The 26,032-nt window shown below is 42.5% G+C and overlaps 3 protein-coding genes across 7 annotated transcripts; 1 reads left to right on the forward strand and 2 right to left on the reverse strand.

The window, feature by feature from the left end:
• Positions 1-1,946: 1,946 nt before the first annotated feature.
• On the reverse strand, positions 1,947-8,378 carry COX6B1 (cytochrome c oxidase subunit 6B1). The gene is made up of 4 exons (XM_034423684.3): positions 8,222-8,378; positions 4,604-4,720; positions 3,292-3,392; positions 1,947-2,174 (listed from the first exon to the last, which is right to left on the reverse strand). The coding sequence occupies exons 2-4, from the start codon at positions 4,707-4,709 to the stop codon at positions 2,121-2,123; spliced, it is 261 nt and encodes an 86-aa protein (XP_034279575.1). The 5' UTR covers positions 4,710-4,720; positions 8,222-8,378; the 3' UTR covers positions 1,947-2,120.
• Positions 8,379-10,158: 1,780 nt separating this feature from the next.
• On the forward strand, positions 10,159-17,411 carry LOC117669335 (snake venom serine protease-like). Its single transcript, XM_034423683.3, has 5 exons — positions 10,159-10,240; positions 12,083-12,233; positions 14,617-14,876; positions 15,740-15,873; positions 16,529-17,411. The coding sequence occupies exons 1-5, from the start codon at positions 10,186-10,188 to the stop codon at positions 16,709-16,711; spliced, it is 783 nt and encodes a 260-aa protein (XP_034279574.2). The 5' UTR covers positions 10,159-10,185; the 3' UTR covers positions 16,712-17,411.
• Positions 17,412-20,209: 2,798 nt separating this feature from the next.
• LOC148112388 (uncharacterized) lies at positions 20,210-24,124 on the reverse strand. Of its 5 annotated transcripts, none has more exons than XM_087876308.1 (3): positions 23,969-24,124; positions 21,663-21,716; positions 20,210-21,327 (listed from the first exon to the last, which is right to left on the reverse strand). In XM_087876308.1, exon 3 carries the CDS (start codon positions 21,272-21,274, stop codon positions 20,426-20,428), a length of 849 nt encoding a protein of 282 aa, XP_087732434.1. In that variant the 5' UTR covers positions 21,275-21,327; positions 21,663-21,716; positions 23,969-24,124; the 3' UTR covers positions 20,210-20,425. The 5 variants fall into 5 exon arrangements, with proteins under 5 accessions (XP_087732434.1, XP_087732436.1, XP_087732435.1 ...); XM_087876310.1 differs by having other exon boundaries at positions 23,961-24,060; XM_087876309.1 differs by having other exon boundaries at positions 23,965-24,030.
• Positions 24,125-26,032: the final 1,908 nt, after the last annotated feature.

A 26,032-nucleotide genomic window follows, 5' to 3' on the forward strand; every position in this document is an offset into this window, starting at 1 on the left:
CATGTCACCCCTAACTCTTCGTTTCTTTAGGCTAGCCCAGGGGTCAGCAATCTGCAGCTCTGGAGCCGCATGTGGCTCTTTCATGCCTCTGCTGCGGCTCCCTGTCACTCAAAATATGCCGCCAATATGTGATACCTGCCGGCATGCAATTTATTGAGCTTTTCAACCCCAATAGGCCAACCACTGATAAATCCAAGAAAAGTTTCAGAAGAAAACAGAACGTTTAATTCAGAAGAAAACAGAATGTTTAATTCAGCTAGTTTTGTGGCCGCTCAAGAAATAGTCAGGCACGGGAAGGGTTTTGTGGCTCCCGGTGTTTTCTTTTCTGTGGGAAACAGATCCAAATGGCTCTTTATGTGTTTAAGGTTGCAGACCCCTGGGCTAGCCAAACCCAAATTCTGCAGCTGTTCTTCGTATGATTCACACTTGGCTTGAATGAACAAGTGACATTTCACAGATCCGTATTTGAGGTCAACGCGCACAAAACCTGTTAACTATCTTGCACCTCCTGGCATAAGCATGTGTTTCCTTTGCTTTTTGTTTGCATAGACTCCTTTGCAAAGGAGAAACCAATCTATCAAGATTGCCATCCATGCAGAGGGGTGATCCTGCCACAGTCAAGACGATTGCAAATCAAATCCGGTTTTGTATTAGGAAAACTGATGAATCACCACTAGGTTACGGTAACTTTTATAATATACTAATGTCAGAAATGTATGGTTTATCTTTTTGGAAAACCATCATTTTTTACTAATGAAAGGATGATGTGTTACTATAGCAGATATTTTATGGTATTTTACTTTTGCTGCAATTATATTCTAGTGGTGTATTAGTAAACAAATGACTATTGATAAACATAAAACATAAGGCAGATTTCTTTCTTAGTCTTTATTTGTAGTTTGTTTGGGGTTGTCTCTTCTAATTTTTAAAGTTTTTTTTAAAGTTTGAAAATGATTTTGTTAAGAAAGCTAAACAAAAATGTTTTCTTAAAAATAATCCTAAACATACTTACTAAAAATTTTTTATCTCGATTCTAAAGTATTTGCTTTCCTAGGTACATTATTTCAAACTGGTAACATGGAATATGACTTCACTGCATATATTACAAAAATAATTTGCATGAGTGATATGACATCCAATGGCACCATGTATATTATTTGCATGGTGCCATTGCAATACACATGCCTCTGATTGGCCTAGCCCTAGTAGATCCCCTGATAATAAGCCCAATTGGGCTTTTGAGCGCATGGCAATAAGGCCAAGTGCTTATTTCAGGGTTCAAAAAAATATAAGACAGGGTCTTATTTTCGGGAAAATATGGTACCACCTTTAAGAGTATGTAGAAAAAACACACCAAACACAGCACTCAAACACCACTTTTCCCCCCTAGAAAGATACATAGGAGTGTTATTCTCACTTAACTCTGTAAAGCAGCCTCCTCTCCATAAAACAGAGTTGTTGGCTAAGCCTGCTCAACAGTTAGCCTGGCACAATGTGTGAGCCCATGTGGTATCTGATGCCCTTTTCAAGATCAGATCTTTATCTGTTCATTGGCTGCCTATGATAAGAAGCGGTGACATATGAGGCTATTCAAATATGTTGAAATCAAGGCAATCTACCCAAGTGGGTTTTTCATGTCGCACTCGCTTAGCCCAGAACATGAGATTAATAACTGAGAAATGACCAGGTGTGAGATGGCTGACCCTGGTTTGATAAGTCCTGTTATCAACATACAAGCAGCTATAGAGTTTCCCATGTAAATATAAGCTGTTTAACCCAATGAATGGAAAGGCTTATATCTTGTCAAAGGGGGTCCAGTGAGAAAGTACAAACATATACCACAGTAATGACACGTGTCCCATTCTTTGAGAACGTTACCATAGATAAAGCATGTGGTAGAACATATTCATGAGTCATTAATAGAGTCAGCAGGATAAACACAGGCATGGGTATTATGCATTTTATTAGAATGGGTAATATCCAAGACTTTGTACTATTAAATGATTCAGGCGCTCAAGCAGACAAGAGCCATTTCAGACAATCCTTCAGATGTACCACACGGAAAGAACTCAGCAGCACAACTTCCTGAGTAGGGGAGCGACTGGCAGACAAAAAGACCATCAGATTTTGCCTGGAAAACTGCCATTTTCCCGACCTTCATCCCAGCTATCAACCTGCAAAAGACCAGGAGATTTCTTTGGATCACTGTTTCTCAGTTAAGAGTTATGTCATTAGAATTGTAACTCTTCCACGCACTTCTCAATTGTGTCCTGAAGGGGAGGGATAAGAAGTATTTTGAATACAATTCTGAATGGACTTTTTTAAAAATAATATTTATTGAAATTCCAACATATAAAACACAGTACAAAAGTACAACACAGAAAAAAAAAACAGAGAAGAAAAAAAAACATAGCAAAAAATTTTCACTAATAACAGCTTTTCTATATCGGTATCTCTATCATAACAAACATATTTACAAAAGTTCTAATTCTATTTATCTCTATCTTAAATTACATCCTTATTTAGATTATAATAACCTCTATTCATAATTCAATTTCATATCCTATATTTCTTCAGTAATTTTACCTTCTACATATATATTTAACAGATTATCCCTTATTTTTTTCATCTCCTCTCAAGCCAGAAATACCATCTGTTCCAAATTTGATAGTACTTGGTTTCCTCCCTCTCCTTCATTTCCATTTCCATGGACAGTCTGTCCTTTCTGTACAATCATACATTTTTTTAATTATAATTTGGTCTGGAGGAATATCTGGTTGTTTCCAGTTCTGTGCTAGGACAATTCTACTTGCGGTTAATATGTGTATTGTTATATATTGTAATTTTTTCACCATTTTCCCTTCAAAAATGCCCAGAAGAAAAAGTTCTGGTTTCATCTCTATTCTCTGTTCTGTTATCCCCTCCAGCCACGTTCTTATCTTACACCAGTATTTTATAATTTTAGGGCAGGTCCACTACATGTGGTAGAACGTTCCTTGTTTATGACCACACCTCCAACACGGAGTTTTTTTGATGGCATGCAAATCATGGGAGTTGTAATCAACTGTTTCCCAGATATACTGGATATACTGTTTCCCAGATGTACAACACCCATGATTAATAGCCAGGGATTCTAGAGTTTTACTCCAAAGTATTTTGGTCATCAGGTTGCCTGACTGTTCATGGCTGTACCCCTGAAGAGGGAGAGATCTTTTAGTGAGTGTCTTCCTTTTGTCTCCAACGGGTTTCTTGTATAAAAATGCTCTAGCCAGACTTATATAATTTACTTACCCAAAAAGAAGGGCACAGGGATGAGTATACTTTTTTATACCACTGGCAGACATAGGGATCAGAGCCTTTGGCATTCATAGCTTTCTCACAGCGATGGAAATCTGCCAGGAGGGGAGAAAAAAAAACATTTCAAGCCAATGATGGGGCAAAATGCATCTAATCTAGAACCCAGAAGAGTCCTTAAAACAGAATTGTGTATAAACCTGAAGAATCTACAAAACTGTTTATTGTCCAACACCTGGATCGCCAAAATAAAAAAAGAATCTTGCTGTACCCACCATTCTGCCCTCCAATACATCCAAATACATTTTATGACGATGATGATGATACATCATTCTCAATCTCCAATCAGTTGTTGCTACGGAAAATGTTAGTGGGGATTCAATATTGTGTTATACCAGGGGTGTCAAACTCGATTTCATTGAGGGCCGCATCAGGGTTGTGTTTGACCTTGGGGGGGGGGAGCGGGGGTGTGTGTGGTGAGCTCGATGTCACTCACGTCGGGGGCACTTGTGGTGGCCAAGCACTCTGCCAGAGAAAACAGGCTCCTGAGCTCCGTTTTCGGGTGCAACGGCCTCCTGCAACCCTCTGCCAGTGAAAACGGAGCTTGGGAGGGCCGCCTGCAGCCCTCCCAAACTCCGTTTTCACTGGCAGAGGCACCACGGGTCGGTCCTTTGCTGTTTCCAGGGCAGTCCTGTGGGCCAGATCTAAGTACCCCATGGACCCCCAGGCCTTGAGTTTAACACCCTTGTATTATACGATCAGCCTAACCAGAAAATAAATTATCAAATCCCCACAATTCAATATTCTTGCTTGTATACTTATTTATTTTTTATTTATTAAATGTAGATGGCACTTGATCTCACTACTGGAGTGACTCTTATATGCAAGATAAATAGAGTGTTACAATCTTCTGTAAATAGAAGATTGAGGAGGGTGGGTTTTTTTACGCAATCGGGACAGTATAGTTAAAACTTTGTTTTACCAGGGCAAACTATAACCCAAGCTGTCAAAAAAGTTCAAAAGAAAAATGGCAGAGAAAAAAAGGAAATTTGTTGTGTTAAAAACTAAAAAAAATAATAATTGGTTAAATCCAAAGAAATTATTCTTCATCATGTAACTAACGTTTTTAAATATAGGAGGAAGAGACGGCAATATCATTTTTATGCTTAAACTTTCCGTACGTAATATATTATTTTTACTTCAATAGAGAAAAATATGACTTTTCATAAAGATTTCAGAATAATATGAAGCCTTTTTTCTGATCCGTAATGCAGAAACGCAAACATTCACATGCATCGATTATACTAACCAAGGTAGTTCTGCCAGCAGCCTCGTGTTTGATTTTGATTGGGGAACCTACTGTCAAATGGAGCTGTTTTGTAGTTCTCTATGTTGCGTTTTATGGCTTCAGACATACTTTTTTTTTCTGAAAATAGATATGAAATCAGGAAGTTGATATATCCTGGTGCTTCAAAATGTCAACTATTAGAAGACATTCCCTTAGGAAAAAGATCAAGTTTTCCCTATGACAATTTTATCCCCCAAAGAATTTGATACTGGATTGCCATAGATATTTTATTCTAATTAGAATCCTGCTTATACATCAATGTCTACTCCTTATTGTACGCCTTTTTACTGTCTTGTGATCCTTTCCTCTACAATGAATGTAAATACAAACATTAATTCTCTTCTTACTAATTATATCAGTGTTGGAGTGAGCATTCCAAAGGACAGAGGAATGGGGGAAAGGGACTATAAGATCTACCCTTTTACTTGGCTTCCTCACAAGTCAAGTTTTGGAAACCTTTCTCATCCTTTGGCATCACCCAGCTCTTTGGACACTGTAAAACAAAGGAAAGCTAAATAAAATCATTAGCACATTTGTGGTCATGTGATTGGACTTAGTGACAGTTTTGTTTAACAACGGAGTTGCCTGACTAGGACTGTCAAGGACTATCGGTACAGTCCATTTCTCCTATCTGTGATCAGTGAACCAGAAATTAAATCTTCTGCTCACATCAGCTATAGAAATATGTCTGGAATCCCTTCCTGCTAAATAAGAGAAAGCCTTGGTACCCTTACCACTGACTAATAGCTCTTTTAATCTAATACATTTATACACCTCTCCCTTTTTAAAAACCTTCTGATAACAGATTGGAGATATGGTTTCACCCTTAAGCTTGAAGCAGATACTTTATTCTGCAGTTCTGCTTGCTGGCTTCTGCCCAAAATAATAAAAATGGGTGTGGTTGGTAGGATAATCAGATTAATAAACAATTAAATGTCTGAACGTTGAACAAATGACTAAATGAACATCTTGTTTGTTTATTAGTTCAATTAGGTACAGTTTGGAAGAAAGCTGCATCTACCAAAGTGATGCTTTCTAAGCAGCTCCTAAAATCTTTCAACTGAGCAATGGGAAGAAGAAAGCAATCTTATGTTTTCATTAGACTGCTAGTTGTGTCTCTTTAACAGAGACTGCCTGATACTTTACGTAACAGAATAGATCCTTTCCTAAAACGATTACCTATGGGTGGGGATGAAAGGTACAAAGGTATCCTTGCCTGCAGACAGGAAAACAATAACAAAAATGGCATGCCACATGTGAGACAGTGTACCCATTACTGTAATATTGCTTAACGCATTGTAAGCCGCCCTGAGTCTCCGGAGAAGGGCAGCATATAAATCGAATAAATAAATAAATAAATATTAAGCACTGAAAATTTATACACGTTAGCTGGGTTCAACAGCCCCCTATGCTCAGACCACGAAACAGTTATTGCGTTCACATATCTGATACCCAAATAAAACCATTTTAGGAGGGCTTGACTCGTGACTGACCTAACATGGTAAACCAGTGGCTTCCCACCATTCACTGAACCATAGATATTGCCTCATTGCATTTCAGGCTACCCCAGCTTTTGTGTCAATTCTGCTATTGGAAAATCAAGCTGTTTTAGTAAAAGCAAAGCAAAAGCAAAGGGGAAAGGGACACTTCATGCCCAAATCTGATATAACTTAACTTTCTTGCCAATGTTCCTAGTCTTCATGTAAGTGCTAATCTATGATGAAAAGACAAGCTATCCAGGCCAAACAGAAATACTGGCACACAATCCTCCAACTCAGTGTTTTTCAACCTTGGTAGCTTGAAGATGGATGGACTTCAACTCCCAGAATCCCCCAGCCAGCAGCGCTGGCTGGGGGATTCTGGGAGTTGAAGTCCATCCATCTTCAAGCTTCCAAGGTTGAGAAATACTGCTCCAACTAGTAATGATGATGGTTTATTAAGCTTGTGGGATAATATCATTTGGCTGGAAGGTTACCTTTTGTATTAAGTCTGCTTGGGTGCACAATTCTTTTGAAACAGCTTTCTTTTGCTGCAGGTAGTCCTCGACTTACAACAGTTCATTTGGTGACAAAAGTGACTTATGACCATTTTTCACACTTACGACCGTTGCAGCATCCCCATGGCCATGCAATTTACATTCCAATGATTGACAACTGGTTCCTATTTATGACAGTTGCAATGTCCCTAGGATTATGGGATCAACTTTTGCGACCTTCTTACAAGCAAAATCAATGGGACAGCCAGATTCACTTAACAACTGGGTTACTAATTTAACAGCCGCAGTGATTAAACTTAACACCTCAGTGATCCATTTAACAAATGCAGCAAGAAAAGTCATATCATGGGGCAAAATTCACTTAACAAATTTCTCGCAACATGGGGTCAATTGTGGTCATAAGCCGAGGACTGCCTGCGTTATAGAGAAGACTGTCCTTGGGCCAGACCCCAAAGAGCTTGCTATGAATGGAAATAAATTCTTCCCAGGACAAATGGGAGAGGGAAAGATTTCACCCAAACTGTCCTCCTCCACCCACCTCCTCCCTCCCTGAGCCCCCTTTTGCAGTACTTGAGGGGTGGTGGGTGCTAAGAATAGAATTCTTTATTGGCCAAGTGTGATTGGTTACACAAGGAATTTGTCTTCGGTGCATAAGCTCTCATGGTACATAAAAGCTGTAAGTGATAAAATACCCCTTTTAAGAATAATTATCTTTAAGAAGAAAATGAGAGAGAGAGAGAGAGATGGGAGGGAGGAAAGAAAAGAGAAAGGAGAAAACGATGGAAGGAAGGAAAGAAGAAAAAGAAAGATGGAAGGAAGGAGGAAAATGAAAGAAAGGGAAAGAAAGGAAAGGGGAAAAAAGGAATGAGAAAAAGAAAGAGAGAGGGGGAGGGAGGGAGGAAAGTAAAGAGAAAGAATGAGAAAAAGATGGAAGGAAGGAAAGAAGAAAAAGAGATGGAAGGAAAGAAAATGAAAGAAAGGGAAAGAAAGGAAAGGGAAAAAAGGAACGAGAAAAAGAAAGAAAGAAAGAGAGGGGGAGGGAGGGAGGAAAGAATAGGGAAAGAGAAAGAAAGAGAAAAAGATGGAAGGAAGGAAAGAAGAAAAAGAAAGATGGAAAGAAGGAAGGAAGGAAAGAAAGAAGAAAGAAAAAAGAAAAAAGAAAAGTAAGAAAGGAAAGAAAAGAAAGAAAAATTAAATTATTTTTAAGGATCAAAGGGGAGGATCAAAGGGGAGGCGGGGGAAGGAAAGGCGGGGTCCTGCGGACTTCATTTAATTCCCCACCAACCGAGACAGAACCAGAATTTGTGGCTATTTGGGGTCCAAAGCTCCCGAAGGACCCGGCCTCCTCCTCCTCCTCCTGTGGCTGCCACCTCATGCACTGGACTCCAACCCCCATCATCCCCAACTGACACGCCGAGGCAGCCTGAGACCCAAAGACCCGGACGGGCACGGCTCCCCTTCGGGGTGGGGAGGCGCCATCACCACCGGGCCTTCTCGAGGCCCCCTCCGAGGGCGAAGCGAGCAGCTGGCCTCCTCCTCCTCCTCCTCCCCGCTCGGCTGGGAGCGAGTCCCCGGCTTCTCACCGCAACGAGCCCGACGAAACAGCGGCTTCCTCAAAGTGACTTTCACCTGCAGAACAGGCCACCGAGACGCCGGAACCAGCGACGGGGAGGATAGAGCAGCGCCGGAAGAACGGGCGGCAAAGGACGCTCTAGCTCCGCCCCTCGTTTTCGCGGGATCTCTCACGTGGTCAGTTGAGGGCGGTACTGGCGTCAAAACCTCAAAATGCAGCTGCTTCTAGAGCAGTGTTTCTCAACCTTGGACGCTTGAAGATGGGTGGACTTCAATTCCCAGAATCCCCCAGCCAGCAGCGCTGGCTGGGGGATTCTGGGAGTTGAAGTCCACCCATCTTCAAGCGTCCAAGGTTGAGAAACACTGCTCTAGAGCAAGAAGTGGGGAACTATGCCCCCTTATGATTTGTGGACTTCAACTCCCAGAATTCCTGAGCCAGCCATTTTAATATCTAACACTCAGGTTCTAAGGCCCCTTTATGGCTTGTGGACAACCCAGTCTGATACCATATATGATATCCAACCATATCTGGGTACCCTTCCCCAGCTTGTATAGAATTCAACTTCCATAATTCTCCACAATTGCCATCCCTGTTGCAAAATTCTAGGAGTTGAAATCCAGGCCTCTGGCAGATACGAAATTTAAAGGTTGAGGCTGATTTTAACGAAGTCAAATTCAAACAAATTGCAGCTGTGGAAGAGCGTCCGTCCATCCAGTGTTGTGCATAGCCGAGATGGCGCAGCGGTTAAGAGTGCAGCGCTGCAGGCTACTTCAGCTGACTGCTAGCTGCAGTTCGGCAGTTCAAATATCGCCGGCTCAAGGTTGACTCAGCCTTCCATCCTTCCGAGGTCGGTAAAATGAGGACCCAGATTGTTGGGTGCGATAGGTTGACTCTGTAAACCGCTTAGAGAGGGCTGTAAAAGCACTGTGAAGCGGTATATAAGTCTAAGTGCTATTGCTATAGCCAGCTTTCCTTGATCTCCATTTTTTCAAAACTGGATCCTAGAATGGAAAATGTGAAGAGTTTTCAAACCAGTCTCACAACACTGAAAATTGTTGGACTTAAATCAGTTGCCCCCGCTATTAATAATACAGGAACAATCATTTTTCCGCACCACACAGACAAACTGATCAACGGAGTGTGAGTTGCCTTTGTATGGTCTAACTCCCCTGGCTTTTTGAGGCTTAAAAATATTTCCAGTTAGGGGGAAAAAATCTGTTTTCCTTCTGTTCTAAAGCTGAATTGAATTCTGCACCTCATATAGACAGCATTGATCACATTTTGGGGGGTTTTGCTTTCCGGAAGGGTCTGTTTTTATTGAGATACATATCCAGTCTTTCTATCAATGTTTTTTCGTGCCTCAGGCTGCATGATACAGAGCAGGGGTGTCAAACTCAGTTTCATTGAGGGCTGCATCAGGATTATGTTTGACCTCGGGGGGCCAGGGTGGGCCTGGCCAGCTCGACATCCCTCGTGTTGGGGGTGTCTGTGGTGGTTTGAACGCTCTGCCAGCAAAAACAGGATCCCAAGCTTTGTTTCCGGCTGTGGAGGCCTCTTGCAACCCTCTGCCAGAAAAAACAGAGTTGGGAGTGCTGCCTGCAGCCTTCGTGAGCTCCATTTTCGGCTGCGATGGCCTCCTGCAACCCTGTGCCAGTGAAAACGGAGCTCAGGAGGGCTGCCCTCCCGAGCTCTGTTTTCACTGGCAGAGGAACCGTGGGCCAGGCATTTGCTGCTTATAGGGCAGCCCCGCGGGCAAGATCGAAGCACCCAGATCCAGCCTTGAGTTTGACACCACTGACGTAGAGCCAAGTTACATAAGGGTGAGAACCTGGTATTTTTTTCACATCTGTGCCTGGGCCTCGGAAAGGAAGAGAACAAAGTGATTAATCAAATATTTTGAACTCTACATTCTTGCCAAAAAAAATTCTTATTTCTGAAGTCCGGGCAAACAGTTTGCCACGTAGAGCTGGAACTATGGCACTGATCGGAATGCTAGCAAACCTTCTGATACTACTATGCCTTTCTTATGGTAAGAGCCTGGACAATGGAGCTTTAAATGTCTTTTTTGGTTTAAACCTCCAGTTACATGAGTAAACCTGCATGAAATTACTAACTCTAGATGTACAAGCAGGTGACAGGTAGAGGGTGGGGGAAGAAGGCTCGGTTGGTGCCAATGAATAAGACCATTGCTGCATGTGTAATGATAATATGGATACATTTGATTCATATCAGCAAAACCAGCCAATTAAAATATATATCATCCCAAGTATAGTATAGTCAGCTTCCTTTCATGTTTCCATTTATGTGGCAACTGACTTCAATAGAGGAAGATAACATATTACAAGATACTTTGAGAAAAAAAGTTGGGGAGGGATTTTTAGTCTTAGGATAGTCTTTTAAAAATGGTGTATGAAATGGCCATGGATTTGTGTCCAAACTGGTAAAACAAATCTGTTGCATTTAACCTAACTCCCATTTTGTTAGATTTGTTGCATTATACAGCGTCCAACATATGGGTCACTGCTTCTGAAACAAATATCAAAATTGCATGTAAGGGATTTTACTGCCATCAGTGTTGGCTCAAGCTATTTTTAATGAACTAAATCCAAATGTTATCTACCTCCCATCCAAATTCATAAATTAAATTCCATTTTTCATAGAACTCCCCTGTCTTGGAAGTGTTTCTACCCCTAAATTTTAGCACCACTAACAAAGCAGAACCTTCTTCACTAATGTGTTAAGTGTTAAGGTCCTGGACATATCTTATTTTAGAGTGTGATGAGCTAGCATCTCTGTTTAATATTTAATGAATTTTTGCTTTCATAAAACCATAAAACATACATATATATATATATTACCAAATTTATATTTGGTATACCAAATATTATACCAAATATAAATATTATCTGCAAATATAAATTTGGTATAAAATGGTTTGTCGTGAATGGGACTGCTTGAGGGCTGCTGGATTGGAGCTGAAAGGCGAAAGGGAAGCAGTATGCTCCCTCCCATATATATAGTCATACATACAATTTGCAAATAATCCATAATTATTTGCAAATTAATAAACCTATTTTATTCAACTGGGTTGATGCTGGGTGTCTCACAGTCTTCTGTGCCCTCCAAAATTAGTGTACTAATAGAAACACTATTATTGTTGGGGGCAATTTGCTGTCTCTGTAAACAGTTTAGAGAGGGCTATAAAGCACTATGAAGCAGTATATAAGCCTAAGTACTATTGTTATATACATATATACACACGCACATACACATATATACATACATAGACATATTAATCACTTAAAGATTCACAGGTAGTTTACCTTTATAGGTTTAGGCATGTAGAAGATTTGCAAATAATCCATTTTATTCAACAGATGTCAGCACTCCAAACTACATTCACTCCAGTGCTGACATAAGGAAGAGAAGAGGACACTTGACTCTTCACCTACGTATTTTCCCTGAAGATATTATCCCCTAGGAGATGGGATGGGAGGGGGGACATTCCTGTGAGCTGAAGTAGTAGATATGGGGAGAGTGACTTGGAAGATGGCCAATGAGACGCAGAGAATTGGGGAACAGAAAGGGAGGGTTTGGGGTCAGAAGGTCAGTGCTGACTATGATGGAGTCGGGGACAGATTGTTGTGCTCAATAAATGAAAGATTTCATCAAAGACTATATGTTTGGAAATGCAATTTATTTGAGACGATGTCGTAACCTGACAACAGGTTTGCTGCTGCGTGTCCCACAGTCTTCTGTGCCCCTCCAAAATTAGTTACTGATAGAAACACTACTAATAAAAACAATTGTGTTCGACTCCACAGCCAACAGTGAACTTCCTTGTTTTTTGATTTTTGATTTTTTTTTGCAGCAACAACCCCTCTTGATCGGATCATTGGAGGTTTGGAATGTAACGAAAATGAACATCGTTCCCTTGTACTCTTGTATAACTCTGCAGGGATATTCTGCTCTGGGACCTTGCTCAACCACAATTGGGTGATCACCGCTGCACACTGCAACAGGTGAGGGCATTACAGAATGTGGAAGGGCTGAGGGAGATCTTGCTTAGATATCCAGATTTTTTATAATGTTTCTGCTAATTTTAGTGACTTCTCTGTGCATTTTGAATGAGCGTTCTGCTACTTCTGCTCTCCACAATCATACCATGAACAATGCTGTTTGTATTTATGGTAGAATTTCCTTCTTCTTCACCACAGTATTTATATCTTTCCTTTTCACCATAGTATTTATACTCCTTCTTCTTCACCATAGTATTTATCAGTGGTGGGATTCAAATAATTTAACAACCGGTTCTCTGCCTAATGACCAGCTGGGTAGGCTTGGCTCGGTGATCATGTGACCGTATGGGCGTGGCCAACTCAACTTCACTCACATGGATGGGCACTTCGACTTATCTGTTACAATATAATAAGGGTTAACCAGAGAGGCAGTTTCTAGTAAGCAGGGCAATAAAGATTAGGCTAGAAACAACACCAGAATGTTTCCTTCCTGCCTTCCTTACAGGATTAGCCCCGTCAAGTGGAAAAAAAACAAAATAAGTTTTCGTCCAACAACCGGTTCTCCAAACTGCTTAGAAAGTTAACAACCGGTTCTCCCGAATAGGTGCGAATTGGCTGAATCCCACCACTGGTATTTATATCCCTTTCTGGGATATAGTTACAAGAAGCACCACAATATCTGGATCATTACCTGAACACCATCAACATTGACAAAATCACTACAGTCAGTTGCAAAAGGCAGCTTTACTTGGAACAGCTTACATCCTGTGACAATCCCTTGAATACCATGGAACCACAACATCTACCAATGCCAGGTCCTTGGGAAGGACTCGTTAGGTGGATAAAAATGCCAAACCCAGTCTAAATATCTGACTGACTGCAACCTACCAGAATTTATTAGCCATATGCTGCAATAAGAAAATACATTTTTTAAAAAATCAATAAAGCATAAAAGATAAAAACATGATGAAGTGAGGGGCTTCTCTCTCCCTTGTCAAAGGCCTGGGCGAGGCACTTCATAGCTCTTCAAAACAAGAGCAGATTGGGCACCATCCAGATCTTGTGTTTGCCTTTATCTATCTCATGATCCTTTGAGATAGGTTGGGGTGAGAGAGGATGTGCGCAATACAAAATCATAACATTAAGACCATAATCACATGGATTCTATCTCAACCCTTTTACACAGTCACCTATAGTTTATAAGTGCCACATTCACAGAATGCACATCCAACTCAGGAAAGAGATTGATTCATATTCTATGCTGAGCTTGCTTAGTGCTAAACAGCACTACGCTTCAAGATTTTGCATAAAGAACAGAATAGCTGATTCAATCACCTGAATAAATTTCTTGGGCGAATCCAGACCTCTAGGACATCTAATTCAGTTTTGTCAGCATGGAGTGATTGTAACTCTTCCAGGTTTCAGGCAGGTTTCACCCCCCACCCCACCCCAAAATACAATAGGAGAAGCTGAGTTATGGCCCTTTCTTGTTCAGCACTAATGATCCTGTTTGAAGGCCAAAATGACGTCAAGTACCATCCCAAGTCATCTAGAGCAGCGGTCACCAACCGGTGGTCCGTGGACCACTGGTGGTCCTCGAGAAAATTATGGTGGTCCACAGAAAGATTATTTGCATTTTTTATATTGCACTAAATCAGGGGTCCTCAAACTATGGCCCCTGGGCTGGATACATGCAATGAATGCTTGTGTTGCTGCAGAGAGTCTCCCCCTTCAGGATCTTTTTGTGTAGGTCGGAGGGGGGCAGAAATTTTGACTCGGGGTCTACTTCAGCCTCCTGGTATGGGGCTTTGGACGAAGGCTGGAGGGAAACACTGCTGGTGGTGAAGAGCCGCAGGGCTTTGTTCCAGTGGGACAGCATCATGACCTGGAACTGGCTGACCATCTCAGCCTGCTGAGCCTGCAGGCGCCGGTACCTGGCCTTGCACTCCCGCAGGTCTTCCCTCTGCTTGGAAAGCCTATCTCGTAATCCTCAGTGAGGTGCTTCTGCTGAGCCTCCTTCTCGGTCAGATCCAAATCGAACTGAGCCAGCTGTTTTGCCAACTTTTTGTCATGGTGGCTGCTTAGCTCCAACAACTGCTTCCTATTGGGGCCCTAAGGAGCCCGGGTGGGGAGGCGAGGAGTGGCTGGGAGGGGAGGGGTGAATAGAGGCTGGCAAGGTGCCCCTCGACACGAGTGACATCGAGTTGGCCATGCCCACCCAGTCACATGACCATCTAGCCACGCCCACCCAGCCGGTCATTAGTTAGGTCATATTAGTGGATTTAAAGGTATGAATTTAGTGGTCCCTGAGATCTGAAAGGTTGGTGACCCCTGATCTAGAGTTTATTTTAAGTGACTCCTTAACTTTTTGTTGTTTTTCTTGTAGGGAAGATATCCAGATAAGGCTTGGTGTGCATAACATACATATACACTATGAGGATGAGCAGATAAGAGTCCCGAAGGAGAAGTTGTGTTGTCTCAGTACCAATAACTGTACCATGTTGAACCAGGACATCATGCTGATCAGGCTGAACAGTTCTGTTAACGATAGTACACACATCGCACCTCTCAGCTTGCCCTCCAACCCTCCCAGTATGGGCTCAGTTTGCCGTATTATGGGCTGGGGCACAATCACGTCTCCTGAAGGTAGGGATCTCCGTCTCTTTACTCTCAGACAAAGCTATTGAGGTAACATCAAACACCACATGAGCTGCGGTGGCGCAGTGGTTAGAGTGCAGTACTGCAGGCTAACTGCTCACATTGCCAGGAGTTCGATTCCTTCGATCCAGCTCAAGGTTGACTCAGCCTTCCATCTTTCCGAAAGTCAGTAAAACGAGGACCCAGATTCTTGAGGGCAATGTGCTGATTCTATAAACCGCTTAGAGAGGGCTGTAAAAGCACTGTGAAGCGGTATATAAATCTAAGAGCTATCGCTATCAACCAGAGTTAGGGTCCCACTATGTCTGATGTCACCCATGAAGAGATTGGAATGTGGATGGGCAACGGTGTTCCCTAAGATTCCATTTCTTCATCAGTTCTACCTCCACAAGGTCCCTGGAAAAAATGAAATAAATAAGGGACTTCGCTCTATAGAAAAAACAAAACCTAGTTTCTAGGATCAGATTTATTTATAGCAGTGATGTTGGGAATCAGAGGATGCAAGATCAGTTCTATGACCCTTGAACTAGCAAAAGTCCTACTTTTCCCACAAGGCAACTTTTGCATAGAGTGCCGGAGGAATTTGACAAGCCTTCAAATGCCCATCACCTGATTTAAAACCTATTAATATCTTGACAAAAGCCATCCTTTGCAAACATTTAACTACCGGTAAAATCTATTTTTTCCCAGGAGTCCCTTTGGGCTATTTTGAAAGACAATACTTTCTATCCCCAGTCAGTGAGATAAGCTCTATTGGTTGGAGACAATGGGAATATGTAGCCTCTATGTATCTAGGTGGTAAATTGTGAAAGGGGGAGCTATGTAACTTCGCCTATTTTTAATTTTTTCAGTGACTAATCCCGAAGTCCCTCATTGTGTTAACATTAACGTACTCCATAATGAGGTGTGTCAAGCAGCTTACCCATTTTTGCCAGGGAACATATTATGTGCAGGTGAACTGGAAGGAGGCAAAGACTCATGTAAGGTAAGATGATCCTTTCTAAGATAGAGTCCTAAAGAAACGATGCCAGTTTCCAATGCTGTAAGATCGTGATGGTGAACCCATGGAACTTGTGCCAGAGGTAGCACGCAGAGCCCTCTCTGTGGGCACGCTGTGGGCACTATCACCAGCTGCTCTTCTTTCCTGCTTTCTGGTGTGCCAGGTGATCTTCACGTGTGCTGGAAACCTGAAGACAGCTGGCCAGTGTGCATGCGTGCACCAGAAACCCTTAAGACCAGGCGGCTGGCGCACACATATCCACCAGCCAGCTGGTCTTCAGGTTTCAGGTACTCGGCATGCGCACACGAGCGCAATGCGGTTTGGGCACTCGGTGCCAAAAACATTCGCCATCACTGCTATAAGAGATCCAGCCTTGAAGGCATCTCGTAGAAACATACATACCAAGTTACAGTTTTTAACTCCAGTGCCTTTTAGGTGTCTGGATTTCCAGACTTCCCGATACAGTTGATGCTGGTGGGGGAAAACTCTAGGAGTTAAATTGTATGAGGATCCTGGATTGGGGAACACCGAAGTGAAACATTTGGGGCTATATGGGAATGGACAATGGAAGGGAACTGTTTGCTCCACTGTCCATTCATAGATAGTAATGTGATGTTCCATGTTTGGTTTTTCTCAACAGGGTGATTCTGGGGGACCCCTCATCTGTGATGGAGAAATCCAAGGCATCGTATCTTGGGGGGGCTTTCCTTGTGCCCAAGTTCTTGAGCCTGGCGTCTACACCAAGGTCTTCGATTATATTGACTGGATCCAGGACATTATTGCAGGAAATACAAGCGTGATTTGTCCCGGTGACAATTTTTGAAAAGGATAAAAATTATATTACCCTGTTTCCCCCCAAATAAGACATCCCCTGATAATAAGCCCAATCGTGCTTTTGAGCGCATGGCAATAAGGCCTGAACCTTATTTCAGGGTTCAAAAAAATATAAGACAGGGTCTAATTTTTGGAGAAACACGGTTGTACAACTCTTCTATATCCAGCTGCTTTAGAAAATATTCCGAGACAGTAAGCGTTTTCTAGACTCAATGAGACTGCCTTTTGGAGTAAGAAATACTCAAAATAGTGCTTCAGGGATCATGTCCCAGTTAAATCTCAATATAAAATAATCTCAGTAAAATGGAGGCCTGTTTTAGGGTGAAATGCAAAATTTTCTGACTCTCAAATGGACCGTTCCAAATATCTTAAACCTCTGAACATCTTTCAATTTCTGTCCACTTCTGGGGACAGTGGGGTCCTTGATGCTCGTTTTCTTGCAGATGTTTCATTACCCAACTAGGTAAAATCATCAGTGCTAGAATATTGTCTTCTATTGGTACTTCTGTGACATTTATAATATGCTCATATGGAGTCATACAGTCACCCTGGGAACATATTCATATGTCAGAGTGCCTAAAAAGGATCCTGGATAAACCCCCTCTTCCCAACCACAAAATAGAATCTTTTCAGAATGATGTTTTCATGTAAATTCTCAAGTATCAACAGTAATAAAATCTTATAAATCATCTCTCCTTTGTTTTCTGATCCTTTGCTTTTGTCACTCTTAGTAAAGGAATGGCCTGGCAAATGGCAGCGTTTGGCCAACTAGGCTTAAAAGCTCAAAAAAGATCTGACCTGGGTAGTATGTGGATATGTGGATAGGATGCTACCAGAGTGGGAAACTGGAAAAAAAAAATAAGAAAAATGGTGATGAAGCTCACAATTGCTTGGGTATGCAGGTCAGGAAGCCATCACCAAACAACCTGTTTAATGGCCTGATGCAATGTGTACCGTAAAGCCTTGTTCCCATGGTACAATTTATGGATGCAATGGCAGAGATCAGATTTTTACATAATTTCAACTGGTTTGGTTTTTACTGTGATTTAGAACTGGGCTTCCATCTTAGGTAGCCCTCCCTAGGCAATCCTTTAACAGGACTCATTGTCAGATAAGTCTAACTCTGCCCTTCCTTTCATCTACAATACACACACACACACAGTTCTTAACCTGCTGAATTCAATAGTATGTGACATAGAGATAATCATCTTGAATAGATTTTTGAGTCAATGATGGCTATTAATCCTGAACACTTCCAAGCTGGGGGCGGTGAAGTCCAAGTACCTGGTGGAGGGGATGCTTTTCATTTCTTGCTTGGAGTACCCCAGCAGTATCTAGTGGCCATTGTGAGAAGCAGAATCTCTGATCAAGATAGGTTCTGGCCAATCTAGCACAGCTATTTATACTTTCTTATCTAAAGCAGGGGTGAGGAGATATCAAATACATGACTGGAAAATAATTTTATTTATATTTTTTATTAACATTTCATGCAAATAAAATTAAGTCAAACTGAGTGTCTGGCCTAGCTCCAGGAAAGCTGCATCCCACTAGACCATACAAAAACCAAGCAAATCTGGCGAGCCAGCAAAAGCCAATGATGCTTATGGCCCAGAACTTCAAGCATAGGTTGTATTTTTAGGAATGATTAAAGGAAATCAAACGTGGGTAGACCAGTGGTGGGTTTCCAATTTTTTTACTACCGGTTCTGTGGGCGTGGCAGGGGAAGGATACTGTAAAATGTCCATTCCCATGCAAATAAAAACATGGCTAAAAATCTAGTTTGTTTTTTTTTTACAAGGAAAGAATGTAGAGACTACATTGTTAGGACTCCAGAGAAATTCAAAAATGAAGTATAGGAGTTCTGGTACAATATTAATATGGGATCAGGAGGATGGAAAAAAGCCAGCTACAAATTTGTTTTTTAATCAATATCTTCCAATCTGCTGCTAAGGAGAAAACAGCCTGATGTTTAAAAGGTTGACAAGCAATCCACAACTGTTACACCAGATGATGATTTATCAGATTTGTACATCAGAATGACATGCTTTAAAGTCCGTCTAAGCCACCGACAATAGCATTACACAAACCTCACGAGAGGCTGATTCTCTAATTAGAATATTGTTTTTCTAGCAAACAATTCTTTTTTGGAATCTCTAAGATATTCCTAGATTGATATTTTTTGGTATGGGCTGCTGCTAAAAATCCTTCTACTGGTTTCTGTCTCACGGCAAGTCTCTTTGGGGGCTTCCCACAAGATCTAGCCAAAGCACACCTGAAATGGGCCAGCAGAACAATGCAAAAGCTGGGTCAGACACTTCAGGTCAATCCAAGTCAAGTGGTGTATTTTTTTTTTGGGTGGCAACGCCTTTCTTCTGAATTGCTTCAGAGGACTCACAAGTACATACGTTATCTTTTCTCTTTCACACGCTGAATCCTTTTGTTCCCTAGGGATGCAAGTCCTAGGTACACCTCAGGTGTCCTAGATACACCTGGGAGAAAGGCTTAAAAGACATTTTCATACTCAGCGAAGATGAGGTGTGGTTTGGGACTCCAAAATTTTTCAGCTTGGTAGATTACTAGGTCTTTTTGAGTCTCCTCAGCTGTAAGGGAAAATAAAAAAGAAACACAAATCTGAACACGCCTGTAAAGCTTTCATTTCTGGTCTCATGTGGGATTTTTAGATGATGTCCCACTAAGGTATTGGATGGCGGAGGGAAGAAACAACTTGAGGGGTAAACACAAAGGAAATAACAGAATATTTAACCATAGGCTACCCTTTAATGTAATGGTGTACAACCAGAGATTTCAAGGCTGTATGTGAGTCATGGCGATACAGTGGTTTGAATGCTGTATTGCAGGCTAACTCTGCCCACAGACTGGAGTTCGATCCTGATTGGCTCAAGGCTAACCCTAATCCTTCCATCCTTCCCAGGTCGGTAAAATGAAGATCCAGATTGTTGGGGGCAATATGCTGACTCTGTAAACCGCTTAGAGGGCCATAAAGCACTGTAAAGTAGTATGTAAGTGCTATTGCTAAAAGCCATTCCTGGTTGCCAGTTATTTAGTGACATGGGGAAGAACCATATTAATTTACAATTTTTAATCCTGGCCCCTTTTTTGAAAAGTGTCCCTCAGCACTCAAATGCTATCCTTTACTGCAAAAATGTTGTGCATCTCCCTTCCCCAAATCTGGCACCAGAGGCAGACTAGTGATCAAGTCAACCCCATCTGCTTGTTTAAAGAGGCAACTCCTGCCGATAAGACAACTGTCTAACCAATGCCAGATTCTTCTACATTGTTTACCCAATATAGGCTAAACGATGGTTGAAACCACAGTCCAAGACCTGTTACAGAAGTCTACGAATGCTTCCGAGAATCTCAGATTTTGAAAACCACAACAGAGATTTGTGACATTATTGGTCTTTTTGTTTCAATAATTCATGGTGAAAAAAAGGCAATCTACAAGGAAAAGCTGAATATGAGGAAGTAAATTTTGGAATAGATCAGCCTTTTATTGTCATGCAAAGCATCAACCGGAACTTGGTGTACAAGGAATACAATAGCTGCCCAAAATCATCATGTCTCTTTAGCTTTGAGCAGTAGCAAAGCTCTGAGCAGAGTAGCCATCAACCGACCAGACTTTCTACCCCTAAGGGTCCCTTCCCTTACAAATAGCCCTTCCTGCCTGCCTGTTCCTGAGACTTCAGCGCAGCCAACTTCTTGCTGAAGACCGCTGCCTTGCTCTCTCTGGATAGGGCTGCCGTCCAGGCTCAGGATGCAGAAACTGGTAATCTTCTGCCAGGGCGACAGCTTCATCCCCATTTTCTGGATGACGCTCCCGGACCCATTTCTGGACATCCTCAGGGAGGAGGTTCAGGAACTGCTCGAGGACTAGCTGCTCAACGATTTCCTCTTTGCTGTGGGCCTCTGGATTCAACCACTGGAACAACAACTCCTGGAGCCGCTCATAAGCCACTTGGGGACCTTCAGTCTCTTTATAGGCAAAACCCCGAAAGCGTTTGCGCTGATTTTCTGAGGCCATGTTAGGCAAGCATGGAATAGCCTGTTCCACCTTTGTGCAGCCTCCCGCTCGGCTGACATCCAAACTGCTGTGTGCTTCCTGGGCTTCCCCAAAGAGGTCAGGCAGCAGCATAGCCTTTCTTGGCCCTCTGGCTTCCTGGCACACATCAGGCATTTCTTTAAAAGCTTCAGCATCATCTTCCATCATCCGTTTTGCTCCCTTTCCTTTGTTCAAGGGTGGCACTGGAACAGAGACAGCTACCTCCACAGGAGGAGGCACCAAGACTGCCTCAGTCTTTGGCTCCTCTTCATGTTTCACTTTCATTTTTGTGATCTGGCATGGATCAGCAGGCTGTGCTGGCATTTCCAAAGGTTCAGCATCCCCACCCAAACATTTGGCAACCACCTTAGGCTCGCTCTGATCGCTATCTGAGTCCTGATGTTTAATCACAATGCCACCCTCCGATTCCCTATCTTCCGCAGGGCCAGAACAGGAGCTATCCAGGAATGGTTCTTGAATCTCATTGGCCATTCTTCAGTGGCTGCCCACAGGCGTTGCAGCTTTTCTTTTTCCCTGGGAAAGTGCTATAATAAGAGATGTCAAAAAGAAAAATTGTGGTAAAAATTCAAGATTAACTCTAAAGGCTTCTGTGTAGACATTCATTAAAAAAAATGAGCAGAACCCAGCTCAGAAGTGTGGACAACAGGTACCCAAGGAAAGATGTGGACCCCAGGAACTCCTAGCACTACTAGTTAAAATGTTAATGAGGAACAGAAGAGGAAATAATGAAGAGAGCTTTGAATAATTGTTGCTAAAGAAGACAAATATTCTGTGTGGTAATTGTGTTAGGTGTACAATTACAGTCTAGACACTGTAAAACTGTGCTGAAAACAGGCTAGCCTTCTTTGCAGGTACTTACATTTTTTTCACTGTGTGGATTACTGCTGCTTCACTGTATCAGCCTCCCTTTACTCTGTATTTTAAAAAGCAAAGCAACATGTAATCACACACTTGGGAACAAATGCCAACCAATGCGACTTCTTTCCTTGTCACTTTACAAAACATCCAATTCTCCAGAGGCCAACTAGGTACCAAAATGGGGAAATTATAAGTATGCACAATCATATAATTTTATGTTAACAGGCCTTTCATCAGATAGTGGAATAAACATAGCTCCATATAACATGCTCTTTGCAGAATGGCTGCATTTTTGTTCTGCAATATTTGTTTAAAAATCCCAATAATATTTTGTTGAATTTCTCCAAGAATTCAAAAACTTCCCAAAGCAGCATATCCTTAAGACTCCCAAGTTACAGTACAGGTAATCCTCCACTTATGACCACAATTGAGCCCAACACTTCTGTGATAAGTGAGACATTTCTTAAGTAAATTTTGCTCTATTTTACCACATTTCTCACCACCTTGCAGTTGATAAGTGAGTAACCTGGTTGTCAAGTGAATCTGGCTCCCCCATTGGTCACAAGGTTGCAAATGTTGATCACATGACCCTAGGAGATGCTGCAACGCTCATAAGTATGAACCAGTGGGCAAGCATCTGAATTTTGACCATAATGATCAAAGGTCAAAGGTCATAACTGTGAAAAAATAGGTCACCTTTTTTTCAGTGCGGATGTAACTTTGAAACAGGGTGGATAAAAATAGATGCTTTAAAAAAAAAGATTTTTAAAATTTAAATTGGATTTTTAAACTTTTTTATCAAACTTATTTTAATAAAAGGTCTTTGGAGTAAAAATCTACCTAAAGATAGTTTTCTACTTAAGATACATTAATAATTTAGTTTATTCAGCATGGAGAAATGGAGCTCAGAGATGTGGCATGAGGCTGTATATTCTGCAATATTGGGACTGTCCGTGAGTCAACAGCGGGTCAGGAGAAGCCCCTGCTCTTTAAAAATTATGATTTAAATCAACTTGATTTAAATCAAATCCATCCTGCTTTGAACAGTCACTAAACTTAGGCCCAGGCTATTTGTCGGACCACCTGCAACCAGCGTCAACTCCCCATTGCCCAGTGAGCTCTCACAGAGAGGGCCTACTCAGGGTGCCATCGGCTAGACAATGTCGGCTGGCGACCCCCAGAGATAGACCCTTCTCTGTGAGTGCCCCCACCCTTCGGAATCAACTTCCCTTGGGGCTCCGGCTGGCCCCTGACCTTCGCACCTTCCGCCGTGAATTGAAAACCTGGCTATTTATGTCCCCCGGCCTGGACTGATGGGGTAGTATATTTTAAAAAATTTTTAAACTTTTTTATTTTTTTGTGTATATTTGTTGTTTTTAACCGTCGCTTGGTCGATTGTCGTTGTGAGCCGCCCTGAGTCCTTGGAGATAGGGCGGCATACAAATTTTATTAATTAATTAATTAATTTAACGAACTGTTGTAAGTCGAGGACCACCTGTACTGAAATAAATAACAGCAAAGTTTAAAAGTTGTGGGGGGGAGAGAGAGAGCCGGGTGCGAAAGGAGAACACGGCCCACCCAATTCTTGGAGGTAACCATTCCCCCCCCCCCTTCACAAGGCCAGACGTTTTCCTTAGAAACACTTCGCAGCCTTGAGATCCAAAAGGATTTCTGACTAGGCGGCTCAGTTGGCTAAGACGCCGAGCTCCTCAACCAGAAAGGTCGGCGGTTCGAATCCCTAGTACGGGGTCTCCTGCGTGAGCAAGGGGAGGGGGAGGGGGAGGGGGGTTGGACTAGATGACCTCCAAGATCCCTTCCAACTCTTACTGTTCCTGCTATTTCTTCCCCATTCCCCGCCATGCTAAACGCCGAGCCGGCAGGGTAGGGAAAACTTTTGCTTCCCGCCACAGGATGGGGCGCAGACCCGCTTTCCCTTTCTCGAAGCTCGCCAGGGCCGCGCGGGGAGAGAAAAGGCGGCGAAAATTGGCATAAGAAGCGAAGGCGGGAGAGGCAAAGCAAGCGACGCTTCGGCCTGAAACCTTCGGCTGGGCCGGGTGGCCTCTTTGTCTCTCCCCCCTCCCCCCCGCTCTTTCGTTCCTGAGGCGTTTCGTTCCGCGGGGGCTTTATAAGCATCCCGGCTCCTCGCGCGGCGGGAGGCGGGCGAAGGGCCTTTTCTCTCTCCCAGGAGCGCCGCCTCCCTCCTGGCGGGCCCTGAGGAGCCGAGCGCGGCTGCCCCACCTCACCCCTTCCAACCGTCCCTCAACCGAGGAGAGAAGAGCGGACATCATCGCCTGCCTACCTACCTACCTGCGTCCAGGCCAGGCCCGCTTTTAGCCGCTTGAACCCGCCCCCGGAAGTTCGCCCGATGGCTTCCGGCCCGGTCCCGAGGGACGGTTGACGGTTTAGAGCGGGAGAAAGTAGAGCTATAAAGATATAGAAGAGCGCCCCCCCTCCCCAATTGGGAATAGTTGGGCGCGTCATTGAGAAACCGCTTCCGAGGATGATCAGCCGTAGGGCGAAATGGTGGCGTATTTTCATAGGCAGCCGCGTTAGGCGACAAGTTTAAAACAAAAAACAAAGGTTGGATTAAAAGACCTCCAAGGTCCCTTCCAACTGTTCTATTCTATTCTATTCTATTCTATTCTATTCTATTCTATTCTATTCTATTCTATTCTATTCTATTCTAACAGTAACAGTAACAAGAGTTGGAAGGGTCTTTGGAGGTCATCTAGTCCAACCCCCTCACGCAGACCTCCTATTCTATTCTATTCTATTCTATTCTATTCTATTCTAACAGTAACAAGAGTTGGAAGGGTCTTTGGAGGTCATCTAGTCCAACCCCCTCACGCAGACCTCCTATTCTATTCTATTCTCTATTCTATTCTATTCTATTCTATTCTATTCTATTCTATTCTATTCTATTCTATTCTTATTCGATTCTTTCTATTCCTATTCTTACTCCACTCTTATTTTATTCTATTCCTATTCCTATTCTATTCTATTCCTATTCTTACTCTAATCTTATTCTATTTTTTTTTTTATTTGATTTATATGCCGCCCTTCTCCGGAGACTCGGGGCGGCTTACAATGCGTTAAGCAATAGCCTTCATACTTTTGTATATTTTATACAAAGTCAGCTTTGGGGGATTGATTAAATTGGTTGTCAAATCAAACCTGAAAAGGAGAGGGATTAGTTTTGCCTAAAAGGTCAATTGCCAAAACGTTTTACAGAACTCGTTCCTTGATAGGTAAAGGTTTCCCTCGCACATATGTGCTAGTCGTTCCCGGCTCTAGGGGGCGGTGCTCATCTCTGTTTCAAAGCCGAAGAGCCAGCGCTGTCCAAAGACGTCTCCGTGGTCATGTGGCTGGCATGACTAAACGCCTAAGGCACATGGAACGCTTTTACCTTCCCACCAAAGGTGGTCCCTATTTTTTCTACTTGCATTTTTTACGTGCTTTCAAATTGCTAGGTTGGCAGAAGCTGGGACAAGGAACGGGAGCTCACCCCGTTACGCGGCACTAGGGATTCGAACTGCTGAACTGCCGAACTTTCGATCGACAAGCTCAGCATCTTAGCCACTGAGCCACCACATCCCACCCTTGATAGAATGCCCCACAAATCTTGTGCTGCAATAAGAATATTGAAGACACTACTGTCTTTTTTATGTGAAGAGAAGACTCAGTTGACCATGGTGCTTAAGTTTCAAGTAGATCTCTGGAGCTGTGTGAATTGTGATTTTTTTTAAATAGATTAACTAATGTTGCTTTAATTGCGGCAAACCTCTTTAGAACTACTGGTTAATACATTTTCATTTATCTTTTGGACAGTTTTGAATAAGAGGACACTAATTGATTTCAACTTCATCCCTGCTTCTTCTCTTCCCCCTGCCTCAACTTGAAGATGTTAAATTGCAGGGTAGGAAACCCCCCCCCCCCCACACACACACATTTGATACTCCCAATAACTGAATATGAGAGAGATTCTTTGGGGCCAAAAATCAAATGATCTAATCTGGCATAAAATATATAAAGTAGTAGCATTTGTTCTGAGCATACTAACAGTGATTAACGTCTTTGATCATAGTGAATTGAATTCACTTTGCTTGTTGGAAGCTGGCTGGGAAGGTCACAAATGGTGATCACATGATCCCAGGACATTGCGACAGCCATAAATACATGCCGGTTGCCAAGGTTACCCAACTTTTGATAACCATAGGAAAGCTGTGATGGTTGTTACATGTGAGGATTCATCCCAAGTCACTTTTTTCAATGCAATTGTAACTTCAGTCAGTCACTAAACAAATGGTTATAAGCAGTGGTGAAATCCAAATTTTTTTACTACCGGTTCTGTGGACGTGGTGTGGCTTGGTG

The sequence above is a fragment of the Pantherophis guttatus genome, chromosome 10 (assembly GCF_059756535.1).
Source record: "Pantherophis guttatus breed Tessera chromosome 10, ASM5975653v1, whole genome shotgun sequence".
In the NCBI taxonomy this organism is placed as follows: Eukaryota; Metazoa; Chordata; class Lepidosauria; order Squamata; family Colubridae; genus Pantherophis; species Pantherophis guttatus.